Below are 14,544 nucleotides of genomic sequence, written 5' to 3'. Positions count from 1 at the left end.
AACAAATGACAATTTAGGAAAATGGAAAAGCTGCTGTTTGAATAGCCTTCATTTCACTATCAATCAAAAGAAACATCTCAAAGTGCTTTCAACAACACATCACGTTCCTGAAACCACAGAAAGTCAACATCAACGGAATACTTTGTTTTTTTGAAATACACACATGGTTGAGATATTTCAAAAAACCATCATCAATATAAAGAACCTTCATAACTGGAGGCTAACAGCGACTATAGAGAGTTCACTGCCCTAAAGATGTGATCTTCAACACCCCTCACGCTCCTCCCCAAATCTCAGAAAAGGAGATGTCTGCTAACCGTAATCTAATGCCAACTTTGTACTATATGCTTTTCTGTTTAGGTAAAGGTAGGGAAGCTTCTGGCAAATCTAACAGAAGAATTCTTTAAGGAAGAAAAAACGCCACAAGATTGCAAACTGCATGTCATCACTGATCATGGCAATCTAAGATAGTTTCTTTTATATAAACTCATTTTTAAAAGACACAAACTACAAAGAGATGACTGGAAGAGAACTAGACTTTTATTTTAGAGGATTAGATCTCCTGATCACTAATAGCTGAAAGTTTAAGATTCTGGAATGCTTTGAAACAAAAAACAAATGTAGATCTGAAGAATAAAGAAGAATTTCTACTATTTTAATGGGATATTAAGTAGTTTCCCATGAACAATGGTTAAGCATTATTTTACCGGTTCCAGGAAGCACAGGGAATTGACAAGTGAGCCACTGTGTCTAATTTACACAGCCACATGCAGACCCAAAGTCCCTCGACACAGCCAGCTTAAAAAATACAGTATCTTTTCTTGTCCTATTTTTATCATACCTCCTTTCTGTATCACTTACCGGAATGTAATAGATGCCCATCTTGGGGGTTTCATTGGCAGTAAGAAGCATTCCTAAAAATAAACACAATGAAAAAGGTAAACACATGGGGAAAAGAAAAGCTCCCTTTTCTACTTGTTTTACGTTTTGAAATGGGTGAGGTGCTCAGAACACGGCGAACGGCAGAAGAGCCAGACCGGCAGCCAGGCACCCTTGGAGTCAGCTTGTGGCCTGTGGTCCCTGACCCTCCCAGACGGGGCACCTTAAGTATCAGAAAGACCAGCCTCCCCATCTGCAAAACACTTAGGCTGTCTGTACTAGCTAAGTGACTGAGCAGTTCCCACCATGAAGTGCTCAGGTCTATACAAAGTTCGCCATCATTTTTAAGGGGGAAAGTTTTAAGCTTCAGACACATAGATAAAATGTAGTTTTGATGCACTATTTATTATAATATAATAAGGAAGTCAAGAAGAAAGGTTTCTCTCTGTTAATCAGGAATCAAAGAACCAAGGTAAAGTATTTCCCACCAAATGGCACAGCAAAGTAGTTCCTAATGTTTGAATTAAACTTTACACCTTAACAGAAAACCAAATGGCTTACAGGGAATGCTATGTGTAGCTACACTAGAAAAGACCCATACAGAATCCAACAGCCTGGGACTTCCCTGGTGGCGCAGCGGTTAAGAATCCGCCTGCCAATGCAGGGGACACGGGTTCAAGCCCTGGTCCGGGAAGATCCCACATGCGCGGAGCAACTAAGCCCACGCACCCTAGAGCTTGCGCATTGCAACTACTGAGCCCAAGCGCCGCAACTACTGAAGTCTGCGTGCTCTAGTGCCCCCGTGCCCCAACTACTAAGCCCACGTGCTGCAACTACTGAAGCCCGTGTGCCTAGAGCCCGTGCTCCGCAACAAGAGAAGCCACCGCAATGAGAAACCCGTGCACCGTAACGAAGAGTAGCCTCCGCTCGCTGCAACTAGAGAAAGCCCGTGTGCAGCAACAAAGACCCAACGCAGCCAAAAATAAATAAATTAATCAATTAAAAAAATAAAGAATTTAGCGTCTGCAGACCTGCTTTTCTCGAGACCACACTATTCACTGTGCATGGGACGTGGCTCCCAGGGTGAGGCTGTGGATCAGGGCGGGGCTTCACAGCCACTTGGGAAGCATGTGAAAAGTAACTCATTTCGGGGCTCTACCCCAGACGCCGAGTCAGTACCCCTGATGTGTGTAGGGCCAAGCAAGCCGTACTTCTAAGACGCTCCCAGGCGATCCTAGGGGTGGCCAGGCTGGAGACCCGCTGCCAGATGCTGCCACCGCCCCCTGCCTCCTCATATTCAAAGGCTCAAAGAAGAAAACATAATCCTTCTCTCCAAATTTGCTCTCTCTCCTGTGCTCCCAATCTCGGCTCCGAGTATCACTTCCTACTCATCTTAGTTCAAAACTGATCTACCTTTTACCTGGTGGACAGAACCACCTCTGGAAGCAGGGTCTGAGTAGGTCCTGACCACAAACAGCACCCAGCCACTCAGCAGCTCACTCCTGGGTCCGCACCACCCGGGCACCACCTGCTTCCCACCCCATTCCTCCCAGAGCTCCTCCGTGCACCGTGCTGTGCCTCTGCCCATCCTTCCTGCCCTTCTTACACTGTCCCCTCATGGGGATCACCTCACCTCCCAACTCCACCCAGCACCCCACGCTCAATGCAGACAAAGATCTCCTCTATGTTCTCCTCTCATTGCTTCAGCTGAATCTCTCTCTCTCTCTCTCTCTCTCTCTGTCTCTGTCTGTCTCTCCCTCTGTCTCTCTCCTGACATCTGTACATACATAACAGAACTCTTCCTGCTTTGCCTTGTATCCCTCCGTCAAAATTATCTGTGTACGTCCGTCCTCAGAATATGACCCTGCTTGAGAGTGGTGCTCTCATTTTCCAGAATTCTTCACAGATCTGCCTTGAAGGGATTGTTAAACCTTAAAATCTGCCAGGTAATTTACTGAACAGCCTGCAACACAGAATATACGAAACCCACGGCTTTATGAGCCTGTGTATCATCATCAGGGAGCTCCAGCCTCCTCCAAATCCCTACACACGATTACCAGTCACATAAAACAGCTGAAGTGCACACTACGTAGCACCTCACCTGCCACCGACCTATGGACTGCTACCAGTTTCTACTAATAGCTAGGCTGGCTGAGGCCTAAGTCACTGAGAGGGTCACCTTCTCCATCATCCACGCCACTTCCTGCTCTTAATTTTTCAAGTAAATACAATATCCAAGAATTGTCCCAACCAAGCCAAACCCTGTCTTAAGAAATAAAATGAGTTTAAAACCCTATAAAGCATAACCTAGATTCATCTCGCAGAATGGCCCGCTGCTACATACTGCATACCTGAGTTGGGATAGAGGCAAACATCATTAATGTCATGTTCTGGCTCCAAGGAAGTAAATATTTTTCCCTAAAAGAAGCAAAAAGCAATTATTAAAATAAAGGAAGACAACTTTTGGCAATGTGATATACAGAAAATAACCGGGAGACCTAACTCCACTACACTCTGCTGATGTGAAAAAATAAAATCACCTAATTGAAATCACAGAATTTAAGTTCAAAAAAATCTTAGAGAATTTGTTTTATCAACTTATCAAATCTTCTCATTTTAGAGAGGAAGAAACTGAGGCTCGGGGGGAGAGGTGACTTTCTTGGGAAACTGAGTATAAACTTTTAAAGATAATGTCTAAACAGGAAAGGGTAAAGTCTAAAATAAAGTTGTACATCAACTTTAAAAAATTCTCATAACCTGGAGAACACACCCTCGGTAAACTTGTCCTCAAAGAAACCAAAGATGAAGAGACGGTCAACAAGGCAGAATAAGGATGGTATCTGCCACACCTGCGTCACAAGGACTTGAGGCGGATCGAGTAAGATGATGAATATAAAATAACTTACAAAAAAAATCCTATAAATACATAAAGTGTTAGTTATCACATAGCAAAGGGTAAATTTTTTTTTAATATGGGGGGAAATATACTCTAGTTTTAAAAATTAAAAGAAGTAAAAGAAAAAAGACAGAAAGTAAGTAGATGGGAGTGGAAGAAGGTGATGAGAAAGATAAACAAGGAAAGCAAGTCGAGCAGAACCAAGTAATTCGGGTGTTGGTCAAGAGGACGTATTTAGTCACTGCAACAACACCAAAATAAAACTTACTGTAGCAAGTACAACGTGATTTCAAGAACTGCTGTTGAAAATGTCTGCCAGCTCTTGCATTTATTAACCCATTATTAGAGGCTCCGCGGCAAAGTGGGGGCAGCAGTTAAAAAACTAATTTTGCACCCAGTGAAAAACAGCAGCCAGGTTCTAACTGGAGACAGACGATGGGACTCGCACGGCCACCTCCCTCCCTTTCGTCTCAAGTGCCCCCGAAACAAAAAACGGAAAGACGGAAGGAACAAGGAAGGTGAAATGGGAATAATAGCATGGAACAAAAAAGAAAAGGGGCCACAGTTCATAGAAATCCATGTTGGGGAAAACTATGCAGCAGTTAGAGGGCCTGGGAGGATCCAAATTGGTAAGTTTACCATTAGGTAGGATGGAAGCCAGGTCAAGGGAAACTTCTACTTTCCCAGTATGCTATGACCTTTCAAAAATAATATGTCTGCATTTGTAGTATTAAAAAGAAATACTGTTTCAAAGTAAACTAGTTTGGATTATCAGAAAAGAGCAGAGAAAATTCCAGCCTAAGACACCACGTATCTTCCTAAGAAAGCCCTCAAAACCCTCCAACTCAAAGCAGCATAGTCGGTTCCCGGGCAATCGTCAGGGTAATTCTTCCAGGGATTGAGAAAAGCCGGAAGCCCTTCCTCCTCTCCCTAACAGAGTCTCAGGAGCTACAAAGGTAACAGGGCTGGAGAGACGGGACACACCCCAAGGATAACTCTGAACCTCCACAGCACATCCAGAGAAAAAAAGAAAGGGAGCTAAGTAAGGTCAATACTTTGAGAGTTGACAAAATGAAAATGAAAAACAGAAGTAATGGTCCAGACAGGCAGGGATTCTGCTCAGTAGCTGAACCATGACGGAGCTGCTGGTGGCATCTCTGCCCTAAACGCGGGCAGCCCTCACAGGAGAGACCGGCGCTTGCCCTCCGGTAACTAATGCTGGGGCTGCTGGGCCTTCCACCCACATCCATCTCAAAAATGAATTTTTTTTTTTTTAAAGTAACACTTTTTGACTAAAGATGCTAAGTCTGAAATCAATAAACGCAAAGACTCTTAAAAGCAACTGCTACACTGAATGAATTTTTTCCCAGCTGGTGAACTAATCTTTTACTACTCTCTCAAAATACTTAGGTTTTAAAATGAAAAAGCAAAAACAGAAAGGAGAATAAAACCAGCAACACAGGGTTTTGTTACCTTTTAAATGACACTCAGAAGGGCAGGGAACATCAAATATTCTGACGAAAATATTGTTTTTAAGAAAAACACTATAGGAAATTATTGTGAAGGTATCATATCTAAAAATCCAATTGTTTGACATGGGGAAAGGGTAGGAAATTGAGATGTATAATAATACTGATATGGAAAGATTAGTAGCAGCTCATAAAAACCTTCAAGCGTTGTAAGACAGCCTCAAAATCTAGGGAGTTTCTCATGGATCAATCTTTTTTTTAAACAATGATTTACTCTCTACCTAACTGAACATGTAAAAATGCATGTCCGTTCTAGCAAATGAGGAAAACTTCTTAACAGGAAGAAAACAATCTTGACTACTTTGCATATGAATATTATCTATCCCGAAGTAACTGACTTCCAATACTAAGCCCAAACGGATGCTTAGTATTGATACTTCTTTCTCAAGAACGCACACTGCTCAAAAAAGGCAACAGAAAGAAAAGAAACATTACATGGAAAATAAGCAAATAGTAAGTAATGTTAACAACAAAAAATACGTACTGAGTTCTTATTCCACATTTTGATAATTCGAGAGTCAGCAGACAAAATCAAATCTAATGAATCCTGGAAATGAACTGATTTAATGGGCAGCCCATACTGGTGATCCTTAACTAGCAATGGCTTATCAGAACGAAGATCATACAATAAAACCTAGAAAGAAAAAAAGTTATTTCTGTTTAAACGAACTAAATATTTTATCTTGAAACTTTTAAAACTTAGAAAAACGGCTGCCATTTGCTTCATTACCTTTTTAATCAACACAATGAACACCCTTCACTCAGGGTACAAAGATTCTAAAGTCAGCCAGCAAAAAACACTCCAGAAAAATCTCTTAAATTACCCTTCCAGTATACGGTTTTATGAATGCAACCCTGAGAGTAGTTTTTAGGCACACTAAGATTGAGAACTATTTAGCTATATTAAGGAAGGAACCAAAAGGGAAGTCCACAAGAATCTGTGTCATTTATGAATTCAACAAATATATACACTGAGGGCCTACTGTGTACCAGGCACTGTCACAGCGGCTGACAGAAACAAGAACAAGAAGCATAATAAAGACAGCCCTGGTAGATTCAAGACAAATGGCGGTTGCAGGGTTATGACTTTCGGGGGCAGGGGGGTCTCTTCTGAGCCCTGTCTTGATAGGCAAGGGGCCTGGTGAAGCTGGATCTCAGTCCCAGGTGACAGATGACAGAGGCAGTAACTCTACTGGAAGCAGGGCTCACACCTGTGCTGAGGTCAGAACAGACTTACAAGTGTGTGGGCTCTGCCTTGAAGGAAAGAGAGAAAAGATGAAATTAAATCCCTGAAGCTATTTCATTTGTACTCCTCAGACTAGCGTTTGCTGAGGTATGTCCCACTGACCACGCACTGCACCGGATGTGGGTGATAGTGCTGGCTGAAAAAAAAGGTTCCTCGGGCAAATACATTTCGGAAATACTTACTCAACACATTTTTTGTCTGCAGGAATTCTCCGAGCTTTCAATAGATATTTAAATGTTTAAATAGATATTTAAATATTTATGTTTAAATAGATATTTAAATAGATATTTAAATATTTAAATAGATATTTAAATATTTAAACCTCACAGAGTAGAAATGTGGAGCATTCCAAACCTGTATGACCACGGAACTCCGCTCCACACTCTCTAGAAGAGGCTGCTCTAAACCACAGTCAGGACACCTGAGGCATAGCCCGCTGCAGCTTCAGCTCGAGAGCCTCTCACACCAACCATTCAGGCCAGGACCAGAATTTCTCAAGGTACTAAAGGAACACAGCATTCTGAGTACCCTCTCCACTCTGGCCAAAACAATAATGCTTCATTTTCTGTTCCCACAGTGAACAGACATGTGGATGTTTCCTGTGACACATACACGCCCCTGAAGTAGTAACTGAAGTGTGAAGTTTCCAACTTAAACATATTTACCTGCCCCGTGGATGTTCCAACTGCCATGGTCAAGGCACCATTAAATTTCAAAGCAGAGATCGTTGGTAAACTGTTTATCCTGAAAGGCAAAACATTTGTATTTCATGTATATATGGCCAAATCTCCTTCCAAATAACAAATTCATTATTAATCTTCACTTCAATTCTAATGGGGACAATCACATTTCTTAGCCTTCTGTTTAAAAGGTAATTGTAGCCAAACTTTCTTAATCAAAATGAAAAATAACCTTTACTTATAAATGTAATCTACCTTTAAAAATCTGTAGATTATGTTCTTTAAAAACTGTAAGAAATATTTTCAAAGTAGCTACAAGCAAAAAAAGTTTCTGAAAATATAAAACCAATTGAAAAAGATCAGTATGACAATATCTTTCATTTTGATTAAGCCAGGATAAGGTATTTACAGAAACATGCCCTTTTTTGCTTAAGAGAAAACAGTTTTATATTCGGGCATGGGTATACCCATTTTCTTTCTTTCTTTTTTTTTTTTCTTTTTTTGCAGTATGCGCGCCTCTCACTGTTGTGGTCTCTCCCGTTGCGGAGCACAGGCTCTGGACGCGCAGGCTCAGCGGCCATAGCTCACAGGCCCAGCCGCTCCGCGGCACGTGGGATCTTCCCAGACCGGGGCACGAACCCGTGTCCCCTGCATCGGCAGGCAGACTCTCAACCACTGCGCCACCAGGAAAGCCCTCCATTTTCATTTTTAACGTTAGTGATGTCAAGCTAAAATAAAGACTAGTCCCCAAACGGGGACACAGAACCTGTAAAGGTAACAAAATGATGGATGTTTATGGCTCTGAATCTGGAGTATGCTTCTCACTCGGTAAGCAAGAATAATGCTCTGAGGGGGAAAGGGTCCTAGAAGATGAGCCAGAAGCGGGCCACAGTCCTGATTTCAATACCTATTGTCTCCATAACCTTGGACCAAGACCTTCAGTCCAGGCTGCTGACTCTTGGCATCCTCAGGTCTCTTATGCCACCTAAAGCCTCAGCCTGCAACTACACTGAAGCATCCACGGGAACCTGGAGGTCTCTCGTCTGCATCACTTTCAGTCATCTACTCTTCAAAATAAACTCTGGAATCATTCCTCAGTGTGGTGACATTATTTTTCCTCATTTATTCAAACTCTTTGTTTGTTGTTTTTTTAAAATTTATTTTATTTATTTATTTTTGGCTGTGTTGGGTCTTCATTGTTGCACGCGGGCTCTCTCTAGTTGTGGCTAGCGGGGGCTACTCTTCATTGCAGTGCACAGGCTTCTCACTGCAGTGGCTTCTCTTGTTGTGGAGTATGGGTTCTAGGCGCGCGGGCTTCAGTAGTTGTGGCTCACGGGCTCAGAAGTTGTGGCTCGCAGGCTCTAGAGCACAGGCTCAGTAGTTGTGGTACACAGGCTGAGTTGCTCCGCTGCATGTGGGATCTTCCTGGAACAGGGCTTGAACCCGTGTCCCCTGCATTGGCAGGCGGATTCTTAACCACTGTGCCACCAGGGAAGCCCTAGTCAAACTTTTTTGTTTCTTAATAAAATTTTGTCCCTTTCTTCACATAGTCACTTCTTAAGCTTATCCCTCAGTATTTTACAATTGTTTTGTTGTAAATTATTTTGTTATGAGAACTGCTTTTCATTGTACCTTTCTAACTGGATATTGCTGATAAACATCAACGCCACTGATTTTGTACATTTATTTTGTAACCAATTTACTTAACTCTCATATTAGTGTTTATAGTTTTTCAGTTAGTTCTACTGGGTTTCTTAGGCAGACAATCACATCATCTGCAAAGAACAAAAGCCTGTCCTCCGCTAGCCAAAATTTAACACGTATTTCTTTCTCTGACTGTATTGGCTCCACCTTCCAGAACTCTACCTATGTCAAATAACAGAGGTGACGGCTTATAATGTTTGTGTAGGAAAAAAATAAAGCTAAGCATAAAAAAATTAATAAATAAAATCACCTGGGGCTTCCCTGGTGGTGCAGTGGTTGAGAGTCCGCCTGCCGATGCAGGGGACGCGGGTTCGTGCCCCGGTCTGGGAAGATCCTACATGCCGCGGAGCGGCTGGGCCCGTGAGCCATGGCCACTGAGCCTGCACGTCCGGAGCCTGTGCTCCGCAACGGGAGAGGCCACAGCGGTGAGAGGCCCGCGTACCGCAAAAAAAAAAAAAAAAAAAAAAAAAAAATCACCTGAAGCTGAATCAGCAGGCAGAGCTACTTTTAACACTTTGTAACATATGCAGATTTCGTCCCTATGACTGGACACATAAGTTCATTGTTTTCCTTATGAAAATGTGATAAAACTCTATAGGGAACTGTATGATTTGCTTTTCTACTTAACAGCATATTTGGAACATCTTTCCGTAGAAATAAATATGCTTCTGCCACATAATTCTTAAAGCCTACGTAGGCTATTGGTCAATACTTCCTCATCCGTAAAATAAATACAAAACAGTACCTGCATCAAAGACTGTTGTTGTTTTATTAAATAAGTTAATATATGTAGAGAACTTAGAACACTACCTGGCAAATAGAAAGTACTGTTAGCTATTATTTCTACCAAGCTGCATTTTGATTTGATATCCCGGGCTCTTTCTGACATCTTAGTATTATTATAATGGGATTAACACCTTGGGCTATGGAAGGTGGGAGAATGTGCACTCTGTACACGTAGGTAGACCTTTAAATTGATGTTACCTTTTCTTGTCAGGCAATTTAGCAATGGGTACCAAAAGCCTTAAGAACATGTATGCTGTTCAAGCTCTTGATATTTTCCCAGGAAATAATCATAAAACTGTAAATAGACGTGTACTAGTGAAAAACCATAAGCATCCTTCACGAACCAAGAGTGGTCTGTTACTTAAATTAGACCTACCTGTATATATGCAGAAGTCATTTTTACTTTCTTCCGTGCATTTTTGAAACTGCTTAGTATCTTTTTAGATTAAGTACACATCATCTTTACAAAATGAAAAAAAAAATTTAATAAATAAAATAACCTCCATCATGACAGCTGAAAAATGCCTCACCCCTAAGGACAAAAGAGGCCACCAAAAATATTTGTGAATCAATATTCTAACAAAAAAAGAAAGACTACTCCCATGTTTCTAGAGACCACAGTTAAGATTATTTTTTAACATCCCTTCCTTAAATTTTGTATAATGGTACTTCTATTGTAGTCATTAAAGTAGAAATAACCTTAAGACATACTGCAAATAACTCCTGCTGGCCTGTTTTCTTAAATGACTTTTCAAGATTAAACAATTAATGACAGAGTTTGTACACAAGTCTCTTTATTCTAATTCAAACACAAGTTAATGCTTAAGGGTAAGAGAAAATTAACCTCTTTGCTTCCTATAGAGTGAGTAAATATCTTTCACTTAAACCTGATTTTCTACTTTCTAAAAATAAACAAGTTTCTGATTCATTTTCTTTCATACCTATTTGATGAATACTAATAAGCATTTTCTGTTGCTTTATTCTATTAACAAATGTAGAGACTCATAATTCAGTAATATGCACATTAATGTTTTATGAGTTTTTCTGTATGTGTACATTTCACAATAAAAATGTCTAAGTAATTCCAAAACAAAATGAAAAATCAAATGTAGAATGAGTTTTCCATTTTTAGATTGTTTAATACACTATACTCCATACCATGACTAATGAAGTTATTCATTACTTTAATAAAACTCAGTAACAATACTCAGGAAAAAAATTTCCTATACTCACTTTCAATGTCATAATTAAAAGATGGAAAAAATTTTTTCTTTACTTATGACAGAGGGAAAAATGTATACATTAGAAACAGACATCTTTCCATTCAGTGATTCTTAGCTTTTTTTTCTAGGTCAAGAATGCTTTTTTACAAAGCTGAGTTTTTCAAAAGAAAGAACTATATTTCTTCTCTCCCCCAGAAAAATGCAAATCACACAAAATTCTACAATAAATTTAGAGTTAGTCTCTCTCAGCCCACCCATCTAACACTCCACCTCCTATGTGACATGACTGTAGATAAATGTCTCATCAACTGAAAGACAAAGTAAAATGACATTTCCATGAATAACAAGACCCCAGAGAAAGGGCATTCCCAAGCTGATTATAGCAACTAATCCCATATCAAGGATCTGACAAAGAGAGTGATAATCTGCATGTGTTAATATGAGCACAGAAAAATGTCTGAAGGGAATTCCCTGGCGGTCCAGTGGTTAGGACTCGGAACTTTCACTGCCAGGGGCCCGGGTTCGATCCCTGGTGGGTGCAGTAAGATCCCGCAAGCCATGCGTCAAGGCCAAAAAAAAAAAAATGTCTGAAAACATATGTACCAAGCAGTATAACAGTAAGTACTCTTGTGAGTGGGAAAAGGACAGGGGGCTTATAGGTATTACTTAATTCAAGCTTTAGAGGTTTTCATCCCCCAACTGTGATTTACTTTTCCAATTATTTTAAGTGTTGGAATGGCCAAACAGGAACAAGAAAATATCAAAAACATTGCTTCCCTCTACATTAGAATTCAAAGCACATATTTTTGTTTGTTAAATGGAGTGGTAGACTCCTGGTTCCACCACCATATCCTACAGAATGGGAAATACAAATTCCTGCAGTGTATTTGTTTTAACAAAATTCCACAGCAACTATATAAACAAGGAATTCCATCTGGCTTCCCCACTTAGTGACCTTTCACAGGAAAGGATTTCTACATAAAACAATCACAAAACCACAACCTCAGATAAACGTGTTTTAAGAGTGTCATCCTTTAGCAACTGATTTTAATTTAGTGTTGATACGTTTGTTTAAATCAGAAGCTGATGAGAATTTAAACTGCGACTTCACTCTCACTTACTCTGAATCAGCTGTGACACTACTTAAGGCGCAATCTAACAGGCCAACTCTGCCACGCGTCCTCGGGTCCCAGCACTCCACTCGGCCCTAAACAAATAAAACACAGTCATTTTAAATACTAGAAAATTTTTAGACAAATACCAAAAAAAAAGCCTCATTAACACTGATTATCTCGTGGGGAATAAGAATTTAACTTTTTCTGTATGCAAAAAATTATAAGACACTGATGAAAGAAATTAAAGATGATACAAATAGATGGAGAGATATACCATGTTCTTGGATTGGAAGAATCAACATTGTGAAAATGACTCTACTACTCAAAACAATCTACAGATTCAATGCAATCCCTATCAAACTACCACTGGCATTTTTCACAGAACTAGAACAAAAAATTTCACAATTTATATGGAAACACCAAAGACCCCGAATATCCAAAGCAATCTTGAGAACGAAAAACGGAGCTGGAGGAATCAGGCTCCCTGACTTCAGACTATACTACAAAGCTACAGTAATCAAGACAGTATGGTACTGGCACAAAAACAGAAATATAGATCAATGGAACAGGATAGAAAGCCCAGAGATAAACCCACGCACATATGGTCACCTTATCTTTGATAAAGGAGGCAGGAATGTACAGTGGAGAAAGGACAGCCTCTTCAATAAGTGGTGCTGGGAAAACTGGACAGGTACATGTAAAAGTATGAGATTAGATCACTCCCTAACACCATACACAAAAATAAGCTCAAAATGGATTAAAGGCCTAAATGTATGGCCAGAAACTATCAAACTCTTCGAGGAAAACATAGGCAGAACACTCTGACATAAATCACAGCAAGATCCTTTTTGAGCCACCTCCTAGAGAAATGGAAATAAAAACAAAAATAAACAAATGGGACCTAATGAAACTGCAAAGCTTTTGCACAGCCAAGGAAACCATACACAAGACCAAAAGACAACCCTCAGAATGGGAGAAAATATTTGCAAATGAAGCAACTGACAAAGGATTAATCTCCAAAATTTATAAGCAGCTCATGCAGCTCAATAACAAAAAAACAAACAACCCAATCCAAAAATGGGCAGAAGATCTAAATAGACATTTCTCCAAAGAAGATATACAGACTGCCAACAAACACATGAAAGAATGCTCAACATCATTAATCATTAGGGAAATACAAATCAAAACTACAATGAGATATCATCTCACACCAGTCAGAGGGCAATCATCAAAAAATCTAGAAACAATAAATGCTGGAGAGGGTGTGGAGAAAAGGGAACACTCTTGCACTCCTGGTGGGAATGTGAATTGATACAGCCACTATGGAGAACAGTATGGAGGTTCCTTAAAAAACTACAAATAGAACTACCATATGACCCAGCAATCCCACTACTGGGCATATACCCTGAGAAAACCAGAATTCAAAAAGAATCATGTACCACAATGTTCATTGCAGCTCTATTTACAATAGCAGGAGATGGAAACAACCTAAGTGTCCATCATCGGATGAATGGATAAAGAAGATGTGGCACATATATACAATGGAATATTACTCAGCCATAAAAGGAAACGAAATCGAGCTATTTGTAATGAGGTGGATGGACCTAGAATCTGTCATACAGAGTGAAGTAAGTCAGAAAGAGAAAGACAAATACCGTATGCTAACACATATATATGGAATTTAAGGAAAAAAAATGTCATGAAGAACCTAGGGGTAAGACAGGAATAAAGACACAGACCTACTAGAGAATGGACTTGAGGATATGGGGAGGGTGAAGGGTAAGCTGTGACAAAGTGAGAGAGTGGCATGGACATATATACACTACCAAACGTAAAATAGATAGCTAGTGGGAAGCAGCCGCATAGCACAGGGAGATCAGTTTGGTGCTTTGTGACCACCTAGAGGGGTGGGATAGGGAGGGTGGGAGGGAGGTAGATGCAAGAAGGAAGAGATATGGGAACATATGTATATGTATAACTGATTCACTTTGTTATAAAGCAGAAACTAACACACCATTGTAAAGCAATTATACTCCAATAAAGATGTTAAAAAAAAAAGAATTTAACTTTTTCAAACTTTTTACCTATATCATTTTTAGTACTGTTAAATGTTTTATCATTAGCTGCATTTCTTTTATAATTTAAAAGAAGAAAAGAAGGATGGTTAGGAAAAACAAGTGCAAAATGTGCTGCATGATCCTTGAATGGACCCTAATTTGGTTGGTGTGGTAGCGGGGAGAGGAGTTACGAAAGACATTTTGGTATAACTGGGAAAATATAAATTTGTAAATATTATTGTATCCATGATAAAAGTTTAATATATGTACTACAATAACTATCACAGAAGAAATCAAAATCCAACATATAATGTAAAAATTAGGACTTCCCTGGTGGCGCAGTGATTAAGAATCCGCCTGCCAATGCAGGGCACACGAGTTCAAGCCCTGGTCCGGGAAGATCACACGTGCCACAGAGCAACTAAGCCT

The 14,544-nt window shown here is 40.0% G+C and overlaps 1 protein-coding gene across 1 annotated transcript in view; it reads right to left on the bottom strand.

Annotated features, from left to right (window-relative positions):
- The window catches only part of NOL10 (nucleolar protein 10), an 88,310-nt gene that overhangs the window by 57,143 nt on the left and 16,623 nt on the right, over positions 1-14,544 (bottom strand). Inside the window, exons 9-13 of the mRNA XM_079940276.1 lie at positions 12,065-12,150; positions 7,216-7,294; positions 5,789-5,938; positions 3,231-3,297; positions 862-914 (exon numbers count right to left, since the gene is read on the bottom strand). Of these exons, the coding sequence (XP_079796402.1) occupies positions 862-914; positions 3,231-3,297; positions 5,789-5,938; positions 7,216-7,294; positions 12,065-12,150 (435 nt within the window). The remainder of the gene's footprint in view (positions 1-861; positions 915-3,230; positions 3,298-5,788; positions 5,939-7,215; positions 7,295-12,064; positions 12,151-14,544) is intronic.

The sequence above is a fragment of the Stenella coeruleoalba genome (genome assembly GCF_951394435.1).
Source record: "Stenella coeruleoalba genome assembly, chromosome: 13".
Classification (NCBI taxonomy): domain Eukaryota; kingdom Metazoa; phylum Chordata; class Mammalia; order Artiodactyla; family Delphinidae; genus Stenella; species Stenella coeruleoalba.
The sequence above is the reverse complement of the archived record's forward strand: the minus strand, read 5'-3'. Positions and strand labels throughout refer to the sequence as shown.